The sequence below is a fragment of the Fusarium poae genome (genome assembly GCF_019609905.1).
Source record: "Fusarium poae strain DAOMC 252244 chromosome Unknown contig_1, whole genome shotgun sequence".
Lineage (NCBI taxonomy): Eukaryota > Fungi > Ascomycota > Sordariomycetes > Hypocreales > Nectriaceae > Fusarium > Fusarium poae.
In genome coordinates, this window is record NW_025408659.1 from 1,366,034 (window position 1) to 1,383,775 (window position 17,742).

Here is a 17,742-nt window from a genome sequence, read left to right on the forward strand (position 1 = left end):
CAAGCGACTTGTTCAGTCAATCGGTAACTGATGCAAATAATTGCTCAGAGTTATCCAGTCAGCCAGATCTACCAAAACTAGATTCATCGTCGTCCCTCAGCACCTTAATTTCCGTCAAAGACTGGAGTACAGTTTCTCAAACCGTCCGTAACCATTGGAATCTCTCAATTAGAACTGGACAAGCCACTGGATGGTTTTGGGCTCATGGTTACAATGTCCAAGCCAAAACTGCCACCACCGAACGGGGCCCATCCAGTTGGCTTTGCTGCCATTGCACCCAACAGAAAGTCCACAAACCAAAAGCCTATGTCGCGTCGAATACCCGGAACATTGAAAACCACCTCAGCAAAGCACACAGTGTCTTCCATCCAGATCCATCAAAAGCAAAGCGCTACGTATTGGAGAGACCTTTAAATCAATGATTGCAGTGTTGCGAATAATATAAACAATACGTATATTGGCAATATGGAAGCCTCGCAATATTATTGTATTGCCAAGTGGTGCATATTGTATTAGGCCATATGACATTGGCCTATATTGTATTGTATTGCCAAGAACCCAATATATTGCCAGTATGACAATGCATCCCATATATTGCACGTGATCTGGGTTATTCCACTGCGGCAGCTAAAGTACATCACCTTGAAGCTCTCGTATCCCAAACCATGACTTCAGGCACTCCAGAGCTTCAACTACATCACTACCAAGCCGATTTCGACGATCTGTAATGGTTATCTTGGCCCCGGAGAAGAGCCGCTCCGGCTCCGCAGACATTGCGGGAATTGACAGTATGTCCACCGCCATTTTACTCAAGTTTGGGTAGTTTTTCTGCTGTGTCTCCTCTAGCCACCATGCAAGGGCGCTTGTGAACCCGTAAACCCGTTCAGAGTTGCAATATCGTTCATATTCATCCGTGACGAGCGACGGCTGCACGTGCTTGTTCCTCCAGTTCAAGAACTCGTTCGTGGTCGTCGATGGGACCTCGCAGAGAGGAAGAGGTGATTCCACGGGTTTATAGTCATTCCACAGCGTCTCCATCAACTTCTTTGACGACTCAACCCACTCCTTTTTCCAGCTCTCCTGTATGTAGTGCCGTTTATGCGAAGGGTGGAGCACGATAGCGGCAACGTAGGCAGGCGATTCATCAGTGAGCCGGTAGTACTTGTCCAACTTGGCCCAGCCAGAGTTATACATGGGCGCCATTATCGGATCGTCAATATATGCCTCCTTCCCTGCTTCGAATTGTGCCAAAACGAAATCCATAGCCAAGAGGACGTTATCGAGCAGGCCGTGATAAACCTCACGTATAATGCCTCGAGCTGGTCAGGTTCGATCGAGTCTCCGGATTGATCGTTGAGTCGACGGCGTTTTCGGGGATTTTCTTCTGCCGCAACACGAGCTTGTTCGATAATAGTTCGTATAGTTGTAACTTTCGCTTTTCGCGGGGCTCCTTTTGGCAGGCCGTGACCGTCAGGAGGAGGGTCCATGAGATGTTTTGCAGGAGCTGCAGTACCCCCTGAAGAGGCATAGGTTTTGTCGCAATGTTTACAGCGCCACTCCTCCTTTCCGGTCCGCTGATTGTAGTATCTCGTCTCTACCTCCTCGTCTGGCATATGAGAGAAGACCCATGATGTTCTGGGCTTGGTAGAGGAGGTTGTGGAGACGGTGCGAGGTTGAGATGACAGGCACTTGGACTTTTGGCTTACGTCCAGATCATCCGATTGCTGGCTGGAAAACTCCAGAAGGTCGCCAGAAATTGACGACCCTCTTCGTTGTGACCATTGCGCAAAAGAGAGGCGTTGTTGAGGCATGGCAGTTAGATTTGTAAAGTTGAGTTCGACGAGTGATTTTCAAAAAAAAACAAAAAAACAAAAAAACAAAAAAAAAAAGAAATGGGGGGAGCAGAGGCGAAGATGGCCCAACCCAACATGGTCTGCACTCCCTCACGCGTTTCTTTCATGCGTGATCGCGTGTTAGGTCTAATTGTCAACAAAGAAGTGCGTGGAAGTGAACGATGGCCAATAAAATGCCAGCTATCCCTGCTTCTTATATAGGGTAAGGCCGAGTTCTGCAGCTTTCACGGGGCTAATTCACCCAAGAATTAACAGCCCAATATAGATAATATATTGCCAATATGGACATCCTCATATTATATTGTCACAATATCGTAGACTTCATATCATATTATCACAATACCAGAAAAGGCATATTATATGGTATGTATTGCAATATACTACTTTATTGCCATATTATTCGCAACACTGAGCGGGGCTGGGTCGTTGCTGACTTGTGGATAGGCCTGACGCAACGGCAGCACGAACGCGAGATATGTCAAGAGGAGGTTTCCGACGGCCGGGGGTAGGAACCTGATGTTATCCTTCTCCTCCCCGGTCTGTTCCTGGCTTTTACTGTATCGCACATATATCATGACCATCTTCTCCCACAGAAATACCGATCGGCGGCGGGCACCCGTGTTGATGTACGTGATGGAGAGTAGTTCTGGGGAGCGTAATGGAGGGCCCGAAGGAACCGAGATGGGTGCCAGCATCCTCTTGAGGAACTCCTGAACATGCGCCTCATAGATAGCTATCGCCTTGGGGCAGAGGCGAACCCCACCGTCTGGATCCAGCCGCACGAATACCTGCCGTAGATCCGCCCTCTCTTCGATCTGTCGGAGCAGGGCGTCATGCGTCCCCGCCAGTATCTCTCGATTCCTCCCGTCTGTCAACCACGAAGCGCCGTAGTCGTCTACATCTAGATCGTCGTGCAGCCTCCACGCCTCGATCGGAGCAACGTCCCTCATTCCAAACAAGAGCTCATCATACAGAAGCGAGTGCGCCTGGCGGAACTCAGACTCGACCAGCTGTGTCACTTGTTCCATGTGTAGCTTCGTCCCCATATAGTCGACCGTTTCCCCATCAAGGGACCAGCGGGCTTGGTGCTTGGTAAGACTGGTGCGGGAGGCCGCAAAGAGATATAGCTTCCATTGCAGTACATGCCCGAAAGGTGTCTCCGCCATCTGCTGAAAGTACTTCTTGCACATTTGATCCAGCAGATCGGGGATTCCGTCTTCGTCGTCCTGCTTCTGGAAGCACACGAAGTCGAACAGGATGAGCTGGGCAGTCCAGGTGAGTGCCGATAGATTGCTGTTGAAGTTCCCTGGTTCGCACCATGTGCACCGCTTGTGCTGCTCGTTATCCACCCGGCGCGTCAGAGCCTTCGTCCGGCTGAGCATAGCACAGAAGCTCAAGATGGCAGACCGGAATGGCCTGCTTCCGACAGTCTGGCAGATGAGCGAGATGTAAAATTTGCGGATGGTGTGCTTCAGCTCGGCGTCACACTCATCATAGTCCCTGGTAGCTATACCTTCCTTCTTATCGCAACTTGGCGCCCCCCTCCCCTTTGCCGCCTTTTCTCGCCTCCGCAACGCACCGATGACATCCTCCATGGCTTGTCGTTGCAGAGGGGTTGTTTCGATTATGTCCTGCGGCACTGCATGGCTTTCACCCTCTCTTGTGAAATGGCCATCCACACGATATACCACCCGGTAATAGTATGCCAACAGCTGCTTTGTGATCCGGAAATAGGAGGTAAGGGATGACTCGTTCTTAAAGCTGCGGAATTTGCTGGCTTTCGCACTGCTCATATGGCTATCGTCGCTGCGGAAATTGCTTAGTCTCTTCGCACGCTGCTGCGTCATCTTACGATCGGGTGATTTGTCGCTGCATAGCTTATATGCATCTCTGAGTGTACTCTCGGTTGCGGCAAGAATACGCCTGAGGTCCGTATCCATGTCAACTGCGCTGCCTTCTTCGTCTCCGTCTCCGTCTCTGTCATCGTCATCGTCATCATCCCCGCTTCGTGGTAATGCATACGACGACATGATCTCGGCGTCGCGGAGACCCTGCAGGTGCGCGGGGAACCCGGTATGGACAAGCCAGGGTACCCGATCAGCCCGTGAATCCTCGCCGCCCTACACGATCTCGGCTTTTCCGTCCAAATCGTGGGAGGTCTGGGCGATATTCACTATAGGGTCAATATTATAATAAATCCACTTATAAGATAAATCAGCCATCTGAGGGAAATAAATACAGGATTTAATAATATCTAGTCTCTATCCTCACTTAATTCAATTTCAAAATATTTAATCTTCCCCTTTGCCGATGAGAACGTCTGGAGGTAACAAGACTGAAACTTATGCAGTTGTTGCGCTAAGATAGGCGCTATGTCCAGGTCATGGATAGTCAAGTGATCTCTGATCTTATTACCAGAAATTGTAAAATAAGATAGCCCAGGGGTTTCGAGACAGATATTACACCGAAAGCCTTTGAGAACGGTGAGGCCCTTTATTCGAGGCACCCTTCTCGTCGGGATACGAAGCTTATCAAATGAGCGTAACTCGTACGTCTGGAATCTCCCTATTAAAGCTTTGCAGGCCAGCCCAGTAATTCGATGTACGGAATTAAGATGGCTATAGAATGACTTTACTCCTGGTTGAATCATTGACCCGCACGAAACACATATCAGTATCCGATACTGGGCGTTATAGATAAAGCCGTCACCTAGTTTATCTGCATCCCCGTCTGTTATGGGATCGCTTTTTTGGATTCTCTTTGGCTGCCGTTCTAATAGCTCTGGATTAGCGTGTATCCCATCCCGCTTCTGGCTGCAAGATGCTAGCTCTGTACTCTCGGCATTCTGCCGGTCGTATTGTTGATTCCAATCCTGCCATAATTTTGACAGTCGGTAATACATATCTAAGAGCTCCGGCTGCAGCCTAGATGGGAGCGCTTTATCAATTGCATACGATGTAAGTAACATTCGCGGATGGTGACCGGCCCCGGCTGCAAACATCCGCAGCGGATTGGTTGCTTCCGTAGGAGAATAGAAATTTGCATTCTCAACGAGCTTGCTGATGTATCGCTTGGCAATTGCAAGTGCAGCCTGTCTATATGACGATAGAGTCCAGGGCGTAGCGAGATCCTGGGTTAACGACCTAAGAATGCTGGAAGCTTGTGTGGAGGTAAGATGTCTGCTCTTTCCGCGTGGATCGGGGAAGAAGAACTCGCTGTCGGACCAATGGGGTAACTTCAGCTGTTTTGCGATAAAACCCATTACGGGGCGAATAATAGCGAGATATCTCAAGAGGCTCTGGCTAAGTTGCTTGGGAAGATACCGGACGATATAGAAGGCGTAATTATTCGATGCCCTCGCCTTGTTGTAGCTGATAATGATAATCATCTGGCCCCCACGAAAGAAGACATTTCGAATAGCTGGTGTTGTATTGACATACCGAACGGTGGCTATCTCGGTACCCCGTCCGGGTAACCAGTGCTGGATAGCCACGCGTGTTGTTTCATACTGTTTCATATGAAACTGAAACAGTCCTTGGACCCGGTTTCGTATGAAACAGTAACTCCCCCAGTTTCATATGTTTCAGTCGGTTTCATATGTTTCATATACGCCCGATGACTCCCAAATATCTTAGTACTTAACCAAGAAAATTTCGCAAACCAAATGCCTTCAACGCAGTTAGAAACTTGCTAATAGTAAATATGTGTCGCATATCACCACTAGGTTCGTGCGCCTGGATATAAAACGCGGTCCGTACTTTAGAGTCGTGTCTCTGGTTTCACATCCGGCTTGTCGCATCAAGGACTCCAATCCTAACGACATGAGCTTAAATAGCTATGCCCGAACACATGGCTGTTCAATTTCATTTGTTCTTTTGTTAATTCTTATCAGTTGACTGGTGCCATCACTGATCCCCGTGGAATTAATTGTCCGACAACATGTCATCAGCTTCGCCCGCTCCCTTGTTATCGGAGCCTTCTGATAAGCTCTTGGGGTCAGCTTCTCCTGGTTCTCCCGTTCCCGCGAAGCACACATTGGATCACTCTCTCTCTGATCGGGCTGGCAAGCGCGCCAAAGGCCGTACGAACAAAAGCACTTGGAACGAGGCGCGTGGCCCTTATGAAGAGAGAGGGGAGAAAGCTCGCGATACCTCATACCACGAAATTTGGTACTGCAAGCACTGCGACTCCACAAAAAAACCTAATTCGATAACGACGAACCTGAGTCGAGCCCGCAAGCACCTGCGGGACTTTCATGGCATCCGGGTGATAGAGCATGTGGAAAGGTCGGATCTGAAGAAGCAGCAACATGGCACCATTACGGACTTGTTCGGAAGGCAGGAGGAACGTCAAGCCAGTCGAGACCTTACTGAGGAAAAATATTTGGCAAACGCTATTAATATTCCTGCATTCGAGGAAGCACTTGCCAGGCTTCTTGCGGTTCGCAATATCGCCCACACATTCATCGAGTACCCCGAGTTTCATGCTGTTATACTCTCCTGCAACTATATGGCCCGGGACGTCCTCCTACGCAGCCGCAGAGCGGTGCCGAAGCTTCTCAAAAAGACTTTCGCTCAACACAAACAAGGGCTCGTCAAGAAGCTTCATAATTCTCTCTCATCTATGGTCCACTTCACCATTGACATGTGGACCTCATCGGAACAGAAGGCGGCATACCAGGCAATCGTGGTCCATTTTGTAGATGCGGAGACGAGAGGAGTCGCTCAAGCGTTATTGTCACTGCGCGAGTTCAAAGGAAGCCACAACGGGAAATTGCAAGCCAAGGCTTTCCTGGAGGTTGTCGAAGAGTACGATCTCAGAGGAAAGGTTGGCTACTTTACGATGGATAACCACGACGCTAACGACACTATGCTTGACGATATCGCAAAAGAGATTGATGGTTTAGATCCGGTTGCCAGGCGACTACGCTGCAGTGGCCACATCATGAACCTCATCGTTCAAGCCTTCCTCTTTCGGAGTAAAGCAAAGAAGATTCAAGAGGATGAGAGAGAGGGGATTGATGAGGCGTATGAGCGGCTGTGCAGGCTATCCGAAAGAGAAGAAGGGGGCATTATTACGAAGGCACAAGCTACCGAGGAATGGCGGGAGTTTAGTGTTCTGGGGAAACTCCACAACTTGTGCATATATTCAAGGAGCTCTACCAGCATTTACAACGACTTCAAGGCCGAGATTGGCAGGGCCTTGCCGAGGGACAATGACACACGTTGGAATTCATGGTTTCGCCTCATTGACGTGGCAATTGAGAATCGGGCAAAGTTCATGGATTGGATTCAAGAAAATCATGCCAAAATCGAGAAAGATGCACTGGACCACAACGACTGGAACGAACTATGAGATATTCATGCGTTCTTACAAGTATTCCACCAGATCTCGGTGCGCCAAGGCCGGGAGAATACACTCGATGAAGTTCTCTCCCATATGGACTTCCTCCATCATCACTTCACGCGGACTAAAAACCGGGCTTTCAGTGGCCCACGCTTCTACGCGCGCTTTCACGTGGCTTGGCTAAAGTTCGAGAAGTATTACCAGCTTACCGAACAAGCCCCGGTGTACGTGGCCGGTATTCTCCTCCACCCAGCACTCCGAAAGAGCTATCTGAGTGAGCAGTGGAAGAGAAACCCAGCCTGGGTCAGCAATGCCGTGAAGGCTGTAAGGAAGATCTGGTCCACAGACTACAAGAGCTACCAGCTCCCAGATGAACAACAGGAGAAAGAGCAAGAACTCGATGAGTTTGATCGCTGGAGGCAGAAGGTGTACAGCACAGCGAGTGAGGTGAAGGATGAATTCGACCGCTTTATTTATGTAAGTAATTTGAAGCCTTCTAATGGCCTGGTTTTGATGATACTTCGTAGGGCTCACAGGTTGGGATTGGACAACAAACGGCCTTACAGTGGTGGCTTGAACCGACCCAGCGAGAGAATTTCCCCCTCCTCTGCCGTATGGCTATTGACATATTCTGCATCCCCCCCATGTCTACGGAAGCAGAGCGAATCTTCTCAGGCGCAAGACGGCAGGTTAGATGGGATAGAAGTAGCATGTCTGCCAAAATGGTAGAGGCATGTGAGTGCATTAAAAGTTGGATAAGTGTTCCAAAGGGAAAGAGCAGGCCGCTTCTTGCAGGGGTGTTTAGGGAAGCGGAGGATATCGACGCGGCTGTAAGGATACTCCAAGAAGATATAGAGAGGAGTAAGGGGGCAGAAAGTGATGGCGAGCCTAGGGAATTGGTAGTGTAGGTAGGCAGACAATGCCAAACATCTTTGGGGTACTTGGAGATAAGGTGCATATCGATGCCGAGCTTGTCAAAAAATTGGACTGCAACTGGATATTGTTTCGTATGAAACTGAAACCGGTTCATATGAAACTGAAACTATACTGACGCCCGGTTTCATGAAACTGAAACTCCCCCCAGTTTCAGTTTCATAGCGTGGCTATCCAGCACTGGGCACAGAGTCAGCCTGGGAGTTTAGTGAGCAGGAGACTGGTACGTCGTCTACCCTTATGGTCTTGGTCCGTGTTCAGGTGGCAAAAATCACGAATATGAAGGCTCTTGAAGCCATATTGAAGAGTGTACCAGTCACGACGGAGCAGCGGGGACAGAACTGTGTCGAGTGGGTCAGAGAGGCATTGGCTGCACTGCAGAATGACAACAAGGCATTGGGCACTTCGGTGTTAGATTGGGCCACTGTCCGTGGCACAGCTATGTGGTACGTTGAAGAGAAGACAATGCAGCATCGATTTGACGGACAGGCTGCCCCAGGACAGTTTGATACCAGAAGAGTGTCGACGTATGATCTGCTTGAAAGAAAGGAGTTGGTACCGTGAGACCTGCCAGAAACGGCAGGCCCTCTTGTCAAATTATGTTGAATAAATGCTGTATAAGTTAGAGGATATCCTGCTAGAACTCGCCAAAGTATTGCCGACGTATCGTTTCCATTTCCAATTCATGTGGTAAAGGCGTAAGAAACCCATCAACGGCGTCCCGCCAGAAGACATTGCGTGGATTGACATGCCAGGCTGTCGTGTACTCCCAGTACGGCGGCATCCACCCCGCTGACTCCCAGTCCACAATACCAGTAACCTTATCGTCCACCGCCATGATATTAAGACTGCTAAGGTCACCATGGGTGAAAACTGGTCTCTGCCATGGCCCGTTGTGAAATTCGATAAGTTCCCGTAGACCTGGAAAAGCTTCTTCATTGTCTCCGAGTTCAAGTCCATGGCGTAGTTCTCGATGGAAGTCTTGGATTGTTGCAAAGGGGCCCCAGAAGGATTTGTCAGGAAGACGTTGATCGAAGATCGGGCCTCCATCTACGTTGGCAACGCCGGTACCATCTGGGGGGATAATACTGCGTAGTTCCGCCGTTATTATCTTGAGTTGTGCGAGAATCCGTGCCTTGGACTCCTCTGACCTTTGTGTCCACCCTTGCGCCAGGTCTTGGCCTGCGATTCTCTCCATGAGCACGTACGTACGGTCCTTATGTTTGAAGCTGCAGTACACCTTTGGGACCGGTACAGATGTGTTTCGTGCCACGAATAGCATAGCGTTTGCCTCTGCCAGTGTTGTGAAGGCCGTTGCCTTGATGCAGAGCTTGGATGAGACTAGCAGAATGCGTCCTGGATGTTTCCGCAGACGGCGCAAACACGATATTTTATTAAGCTTGTAAAGAAATAGAGTAGTAAGACGCATGCACAAGCCAGAATTAATTTCTTGTGACTCCATGGTCATGAGATTAGTATTCATAAGAGTGTTAAAGGGATGTCCGAATTGGATTAGATCGCAGCTACGGGCTTCGCAAATATAGCGAAAAAAGAAAGAAAAAAGCTCAGTCTCATATTTCTGCCGCGACTCACGCCCTGTACCTACCCTGCATATGCACCCCTCCCTCGCCTTACCTTCCCGACTGGTCTACGTGGAAGTGATGCGGTCCCGAAAAATGACAATTCGTTCATGCCTGTTGTCGATTTCGGCCCGAAAGGGTCAGCAATCCAGTACCGGCCGACAGGTGCACCGCCGAAATATTTCGGATCGCTTGAGATAAGCAGTCCTGGACACTGGCGGAACGTGCCTAGCTTTGGTCTAACTTGAATGATCTGGGTGGTCTTTACCGCTTTGTGTCCACATCGGCCGCTAGTCACTTTTAGCTTTGTCGTTAGCTCACATGACATTACAGCGAAGCACACCATCAATGCGTGAAGGTGGGTACGCAGACGAGAAAGCTCAGAGGTCAACGTCAACAGGAATATGACGAAAAGAAGACAGAGAGAGGGAAGGCACAATCCAAAAAGAAGAACTGGCAACAACAAAAAAATAAAAAGGAAAGGAAAAATAGATAGGGGAGAAGCGAAAGCCAGAAGCTAGGAGGCCTAGGTCAGCTTAGCTTGCGAGGCTAGTTCTCGGGCTTAGGCGACGCTAGAGCCGGGAGTCAGTGAGGATGCAATTAGTGCAGACTCCACCATGATTGTGACGTAGAGGCGTACTGAGGAGGAGCTTGGCCCCATCATGCGTGCCGGGGCTCCGCAACTTTCATGGCACATACTTTGGCGGTGTAGCCGGGCTTTCGTCGAGCAATATCCCGAAGGGGTGGCCCAAGATGCGAACCAGGACGACGCGCTGAGCTGGTTTGCTGATTCCAGCGAGAAGTTAGCGTCATTTGCAGTCGGCCAAGCGTTGAATTCGACGCATGGCAAAGCATAACGGTTCTGTCTGTCTAAATGGCATCAATTTGTTTCTGTCGGGATTTTGAAAGCTGCTCCCTTCTGTATCGGCAATGTGAAACGGAAGTGCCCATAATACCCACGGCTGATACGACGGGCTTTTAGCTGTTACGTAACTATAATAATGGCAGCGTTTTCTTACAAGTATATCTGTCGCCTTACATCATGAGTTGTGGGTGGGGTGGGTTTGCAGTTGGCTGCAAAAAGTATTCGCAGGTGTACAGGTAGCCCTGATGCTCGGAAGCTAGTCAAGGGTAGCTTGCCAGGTTCTCAATACGTTACATCATACATTTATCAGGAGGATAACCTAGTATCAAGTACCTAAGGTAATTGAAGCTACTAACTGGAGAAGTCAGGGTTTATCTGCACACCTGTGAATACTTTTTGCAGCCAACTGTACAAAGGCGGGTCTTGGGGTCAAACTGCCGCCCTAATAAGCAGGGTAGGGAATCAATCCATCCACGTTATTATCCGGCTTTGTGGATTGTTGATGTCCATAATATTGAACCTGTGGAAGACCCCTGTCACATTAACTCGGATTTCCTAATTGAACAATTCAGGAACCCGCCGCCGACACCTCATCACTTGTCGGTGCCCAAGTAGAAGGCTGGCGGACTTCGGGGTCTGAATTCAGAGAACGCCAGGTAAGCCTGCCATCTCGAAGTCGAAGGTTTACCGACCGTATGAATCGAGTAAAGAGGAGAGACATTTGGGTTCAGGTGTTATAACGCGTAGTGATGCGTTTGAAAACCTCGTCATGGATTTCCTGATAGAACTCGGGGAGAATTCTCGTGATAACGGCACGGCTAGGAGGCTTCCAGCCAGGCTTAATGCGAGTGAAGAAATAACGCCAACGACGGCTCTCGAAGAGGCTGAAGCCTTCAGCCTGAAGGGGCGACCACCGGCGATTACAGCGGCGGCGGCATCATAGGCGAAACTGCGGCTCTCGTCCTGAGAGATATGCTGAACTCCGACCTCCGTTATCTTCTTTTGTACAGCTTCAGAATATGAGGGAAGATAGCCGGCGTTATCTCGAGCTTGACGCTCTTGTCGCTGCTTAGCTTGCCATTTGTCACACGTAGCGAGGTGCTCTTTCGGCCTCCCAACAGAGGTCGCTGCAAACTCCTTCTGGCAGTGACGGCACCTGTATCGCTTGCTTTTCTTGCAGTTAGACCGGCCAAGGTCGATAAACTGTCGCCAAACGAAGGCCGCGTCAGCTTTGGATAGGCGGCACCTTTTTGACGCTACCCTCATTAAGGAGAGAATGGCAGAGATTTTGTACAGCTCCGTACTTGTAAGATATGGTCCACAAATTACCTCGTTGGGAACATTGTGGGTCGTGCCGTACGTACGTACGTACAACACGGTTGTACATCCTGTACGACATCACTAAACCAAGGATCATGGCTGGCCAAGAGTGGGCTCTACCGGGGTGCCGCCAGCCACTCGCATCACTTTCGGGGAAGACTTACTTTGTACCGGTTCCCCGATGCTTGCACCCTTTCTGGCGAGAACCGCAGGGACAGATTGGCTTCAACATCTTCAGGTGAATGAAGTTATCGTGTCTCGCTTCCCCCTTCTCTCCCGTGTTCATGTTGCCCAAATTGAACCTCGGCTTTCAACCAATCAGAGCCACGCCCGGTTAGCTCAATCGGTAGAGCGTGAGACTCTTATGAGTACGCGATCTCAAGGTTGCGGGTTCGACCCCCGCATCGGGCTGTTCCTATAAATTCGATTGCGAGCATTTGCGAGGCATCTCTTTTTTGCATTTTTGGAGTTTTGGGGAGTTTGTTGTGTTGTGTGTTCTGCAGTCGGGTCTGAGTTCCCGTTATTCCTAGAATCCAACGATAGCCATCTACAAAGATGTATTGCAACACTTTAATTCCAGTCTAATCGCAATATTGTTATCATCTACACAAACAACTCTCACAGTTAGTAACCCCCGTAACGCGAAGATAATGCCACATTTCAGCAATGCCCTCCCGCAGCCTGTCACGAATCAAAGTAACAACAGACCATTCCAGTACCAGTGCTTCTATCCTGAGACTCCAACGACGACCCTCAATGTCACCCTAAGAACTATTAAGAGGCGATTAGCCGGATATCGCCCACCAAAATGGAGAATTTCGCTTACAATTTGGACTTGATTCGAGTCACGTTGGCTTGGGTCGCTGATTGGCCAAAAATAACTCCAACCCCACACTTGGGGTTAGCTAGCGGCAGCTTGGGGTTACGTGACGCGACTGTAACATTTACAAATGAATGAATGAATTTATTCCGCCCGGGAGGATACGCCTCATAGGGCCCGCAACATTAAGTCTCGTTACATTCTTTTCCGACTTCTAGCCCTATAACCCTCAAACATCACAATCCCTACTCCTCGCCACATTTCCCAGCCTCGCTTGTCCCTGCGACCCTTCGATGACTGCACGGGCGCGCTCTCGTGTTTTGCTCAGCAGTGTCTGTGGGGCACAAGGGGCTCGTGCTGACTAAGGTTCCCGGAACAAACTAATCCCGACACCGACTCAGCCTAGTGGCGAACACCTTCCAGACACGAGGGACGTGGAGACCTTTGTTTCCATGCTTGCTCCGGGCAGAATAAATTCATTCATTCATTCTTTGTTTCCATGCGCGATGGGAAATCAACCGTACTCTCAGGTCATCGAAGCCAACCCTATCGGGAATGGCCTTGATACCTTTCGTGGCTCTTTCAATTCAATATGTGAAGGTGCGAGTATTTCCTGTACTCCAGATGCTCTTGAGCTGCTTGGCCAAGAAGGTAAGGCAGCCGGCTCCGCATTACTCTGGTGTGTCTTCTGACCATATAGAACTCCGGAAACTCGTCCTTGCTTTCCTTTCTGTGGCGCAAAATCTTCCTGCAGCCCGTGCACTTCCCGCAAGGACAGGCCGTGGCACACTCCGCAGCGATCTCCTGCGGTTGGAACTCTCACTCGACTCTGATGACTTCGACCTCCACCGAATTAAACCTCTCCTACGGCTAACGCTCGCCGACAAATCCGACGATGCGCTTATCTGGAATCTCGTCTATGACGCCGTCACCGAATCCACCCCGCCTCCCCGACAGGTAGCTTCTTCCATCCAACAGACTCCATGGCTGCGCAATACCAGCAGCTTCGCGAACTCGTCCGAGCATCGCAAATATGTGGACGATGTGCTGAAGGAGGAGCTTGGCCCTATGTATGTCGGGCTCCGCAATTTTCACAGCACATACTTTGGGGGCGTGACCGAACTTCAGACAGCGGCCCAGGCGTTCTTCGAGCAATGCCTCGAAGGTAGTGATCCACTCTTTGAGGACGGTTGGAAGGGATGGCCCAGGGATGCGAACCAGGATGATGTGCTGAGCTGGTTTGCCGACTTCAGCGACAAACTAGCGGCATTCGCAGGCAGCCACGGGTCAATCCCAACACATCGGCATCCACGACGGCCTCTTGCCCAGCCCAATAAGCCAATACAAGGTTCTACAGGAGAGCGCAAGTTGGACGTCGGTTTTGTCAAGGATACGAGTGCTGGGAAAGACTCGCGGTGCCACTGGTCGCAGATCTTGGTGCCTGGAGAGCTGAAGAGCAACCCGTCCGCCGACAAGGCCTCGATGGCGTGGCTTGATCTGGGGAGGTACGCGAGGGAGGTGTTGGCTGCGCAGAACGACCGTCGCTTCGTCTTGGGCTTTACCATCTGCGGGTCCCTCATGAGGGTATGGGCATTTGACCGGCTCGGGGGCATCGCATCGGAGCAGTTCGACATTAACAAAGATGGGCGTCAGTTTGTGTCCACGATCCTTGGCTTTCTCTGGATGAACGAGGAGCAGCTAGGGTTCGACCCGACAATCATGACGGCAAACGGGGAGCGATTCATCGAGGTCGATCGGAATGGTTCGACCGAGCGGATCATCATCGACGAGGTGATGCAGCGGGCGCCTTGCATAGCTGGTCGAGCGACGACATGTTGGAAAGCCCATCCCGAAGGACGGCCGGAGATGCTGCTTGTCATTAAGGATTCGTGGCAATATCCGGAACGAGATGAAGAAGGCGAACTACTACGTGAGGCGACTGACAAGGGTGTCGTTAACGTAGCCCGGTACTATCACCACGAGACGGTACAGATTGACGGGGCAGATGATGACATCCGGAATAATGTTCGAAGAGGGCTGGATATTACGCAAGCTGCGAACTACCGTCCGGAACGACCAATCCGGCGGAACAACGTCGTGTCTGGCACATCGAGAGAGGGTCGCGGCAGCGCCAGTGCCAGCAGAAAGCGGTCATCTAGCCAAGCTGGCGCTCCTCTTCCTTCTAGCAAGCGATCTTGTTCCGTGTCTTCAACGAGGGTCACCAGTTCATTACCAAATCGTGTACATCGGCGTGTCATTCTCCGAGACTACGGGATGCCTATCTACAAGGCGAGCTCCCGGTCAGCTCTGCTTGCTGCGTTTGAGCGGTGCATCGAAGGGCATGAATCTTTGCATAGGGCAGGCTTCCTTCACAGAGATATCTCGGTCAACAATCTTATGATCAACGAGGATGATGATAACCCCTCCTGGCCTTCCTTCTTGATTGATCTTGACCTGACCATCAAGGAATCGCGAGAGGCTGCATCAGGAGCAAAGGGGAAGACCGGAACACGGGCTTTCATGGCAATTGGGGCGTTGCTAGGCGAGCGGCACTCCTTTATGCACGATCTGGAATCATTCTTCTGGGTCTTGTTTTGGTTATGTATTCATTATAACGGGCCCGGCAAGGGTAGAGTTGTTCCACGGTTTGATAAGTGGAACTTTGTGGAGACGGAGGAGTTGGCAATCTCCAAAAAGGGGGTAATTGACGACGAAGGAGATTTCCTGATGATTTTGGAGGCGAACTGCACATTATACTGCCACCCTATAATCCCATGGGTCAACCGGCTACGGAAAGCGGTGTTTCCTAATGGTGGCAGGTGGGAACGAGAGGACAGGGTATTATACTCTAGGATGAGGGATATTCTTCGGGAGGCTAGAGAAGACCCCAAAGTATTGGCGGACAGTAACGTTGTGGATTGCTGTTAAAGAACACTTTGCAGCAATGTCAATATGTCTTTCAGGCATTGTTGTACCTAGGTATTGTATTATTCACAGACGATTAACGTTATCACTTTTTTCTGTGTTTTTATCCGGTCCCATGCCCCTCTTGACGATGCACGTTGTCATGATCCCTGGAGCGTAGAGATGTCCCTCATCTTTAAATATCCTTGCTTTGTCCCTTGGGGGACCCTAGGAACTATTAAGAGGCGATTTGGGTCAAATCGTACACCAAAATGGGGTTGTGGGGTTCTGAAATTTGGTCCAAATCGTCTTAATTGAAGTCGGCTAGCTAATTGGCCGAAAACAACCCCAACCCCACACTTGGGGTTAGCTAGCATCAGCTTAGGGTTAGAGCAGTTTCAAGGTATAGGTCTCCCAATCAACAGAAAAAAGCAATAAGAATAACAAGACTACTAATCTCTTCTCTTTCTGTCACCGTAATCAGAGATGCGACATCAAGCAGCAATGGAGGACATCATACAGCTTAATTAGGATTATCAGATACTGATCTGCCGGCTATGTCAAGCAGCTATCCGACCCGGCGCCGGCATCGAGTCACACTTTCGATATGTTCATCAGCTGAAGGGCCAAGTTGTAACGGTTGCACCTAACCCTAACCCATAGTGTAACGGTTGCACCTAACCGCTAAGCCACAGGGCAAAAGATCGGGCCATAATCACTATGCTAGCGATTACAGTGGTGCTTACAGCTGCCTATAGGGGCCGATCGTAACACAAGTGCTGAAGGATATTAAAGACTACTACGGCACGCTCGAGCTAGCTGACCCGATGCTTACTATAACACCCGAAGATAACAGTCAGGCAATTAAACAGCTTGCTATTTCAGGAGGGTATAGCTGTCGCGCATGCCGATATCTTACTATTGCACGGGATAATATCGTCCGTCATTGGCGAGAGGCAGGGCATGGTGTAGCAGAGGAACGATGGACTAAGGTGCAGCTACAGACGTGGATGGGGGGAAGGAAATTAAATTAAATTCAAGGAATCGGGCGCGCTACTGGATCGTTCGAGACGACAGCGATAGCAACGGCCCGTTCGATACAGCTAATGCAGCTGATGCTACAAGTCGGAGTGCTATGGATGAGCTTATTGCTGCAAGTCAGGCTCGACTGGAAGAGGAAGATGCCGTACGACTACGGAAGGGTGACTTGAAGGAAGATATCGACCGTGACTCACCGTGGGCCAAGAGGCTAGGCTGGGTACGACACTTTGGCTCCGGGGACTTGATCAACATTCACGACGCAGCCCACTGGGCTGAGCCCAGTGGCTACGAGCGAGGGAAGTAACAGGCAGGTCAGCTGGAAGGCAAGAAGATGAGGAGGCAGCTCGTGAACGACTGTTACTCACGCGGCTTGGAGAGAGCTTCGATCGTGAGGTTCAACGTTGCTGCTGGCGACTCGACAGCGTGCCGACCGAGACATTGCAGTGGCTTAACAGCATTTCATCAGTAACCCCGAGCGGCGTGCCGTTCGGTTGCAAAGGCAAGGAAGAATCGATGAGCCAGTATAAGTCTGTCGGCCACCGTTACTTAAGCTTCTGCTGGAAGGCATATCGATAATCGCATTGGGCGGAAAGAAGCGTTTGAACGCTGGGCCGTTCGCTTTACGGATGAGCAGTGGAGCTTGTTGCGCGATGTTGCTGAAGAGCTCGAGAGGGACAGGGCTCCAAGCAGTCACGACAGCGGGTTCTTTAGCGGCAGAGAGAGACAAGCTAAGGATAAAGACGGAGACAAAGACAAAGACGAAGATGGAGATGACGACGAATATCAGGATGACGATCAGGCTGGCGAATCTATCTACCGATGTAGATGAAATGTAGATGTAGATAGATGTAGATCTACATCTATCTATCTACCAGAGGGCATGTGGGTCATCTATCTATCTACCTGGAGGTCCGGTAGATAGACGAAATATAGATAGATGCCAAGACGGCTGGTGAAAATTGGGTAAGGTAGCTGTACTTTCTCGGTACTAATGGCATCCTCCTACTCCGAAGTATTGATACCTCTGACGATCCCTTCCCCAACCGTCCTCCCATTTCCCGATTTCCCCACGCCCTCCCC

The 17,742-nt window shown here is 50.2% G+C and overlaps 5 protein-coding genes and 1 non-coding gene across 6 annotated transcripts; 2 read left to right on the top strand and 4 right to left on the bottom strand.

Moving 5' to 3' along the window:
• Positions 1 to 2,233: 2,233 nt before the first annotated feature.
• Positions 2,234 to 3,883, bottom strand: FPOAC1_013168 (uncharacterized protein; the record flags this gene model as incomplete). The annotated part of the gene is made up of 1 exon (XM_044857510.1): positions 2,234 to 3,883. The coding sequence occupies one exon, from the start codon at positions 3,881 to 3,883 to the stop codon at positions 2,234 to 2,236; it is 1,650 nt and encodes a 549-aa protein (XP_044701693.1).
• Positions 3,884 to 4,757: 874 nt separating this feature from the next.
• FPOAC1_013169 (uncharacterized protein) lies at positions 4,758 to 5,370 on the bottom strand (the record flags this gene model as incomplete). Its single annotated transcript, XM_044857511.1, has 2 exons — positions 4,758 to 4,764; positions 4,808 to 5,370. The coding sequence occupies 2 exons, from the start codon at positions 5,368 to 5,370 to the stop codon at positions 4,758 to 4,760; spliced, it is 570 nt and encodes a 189-aa protein (XP_044701694.1).
• Positions 5,371 to 8,769: 3,399 nt separating this feature from the next.
• On the bottom strand, positions 8,770 to 9,594 carry FPOAC1_013170 (uncharacterized protein; the record flags this gene model as incomplete). Its single annotated transcript, XM_044857512.1, has 1 exon — positions 8,770 to 9,594. One exon carries the CDS (start codon positions 9,592 to 9,594, stop codon positions 8,770 to 8,772), a length of 825 nt encoding a protein of 274 aa, XP_044701695.1.
• A 1,667-nt stretch (positions 9,595 to 11,261) lies between these two features.
• FPOAC1_013171 (uncharacterized protein) lies at positions 11,262 to 11,843 on the bottom strand (the record flags this gene model as incomplete). Its single annotated transcript, XM_044857513.1, has 1 exon — positions 11,262 to 11,843. The coding sequence occupies one exon, from the start codon at positions 11,841 to 11,843 to the stop codon at positions 11,262 to 11,264; it is 582 nt and encodes a 193-aa protein (XP_044701696.1).
• A 382-nt stretch (positions 11,844 to 12,225) lies between these two features.
• Positions 12,226 to 12,308, top strand: FPOAC1_013172. Its single transcript has one exon. It is a non-coding gene; the product is annotated as a tRNA-Lys (tRNA).
• A 915-nt stretch (positions 12,309 to 13,223) lies between these two features.
• FPOAC1_013173 (uncharacterized protein) lies at positions 13,224 to 17,491 on the top strand (the record flags this gene model as incomplete). The annotated part of the gene is made up of 5 exons (XM_044857514.1): positions 13,224 to 13,368; positions 13,418 to 15,536; positions 16,663 to 16,879; positions 16,945 to 17,183; positions 17,227 to 17,491. The coding sequence occupies 5 exons, from the start codon at positions 13,224 to 13,226 to the stop codon at positions 17,489 to 17,491; spliced, it is 2,985 nt and encodes a 994-aa protein (XP_044701697.1).
• Positions 17,492 to 17,742: the final 251 nt, after the last annotated feature.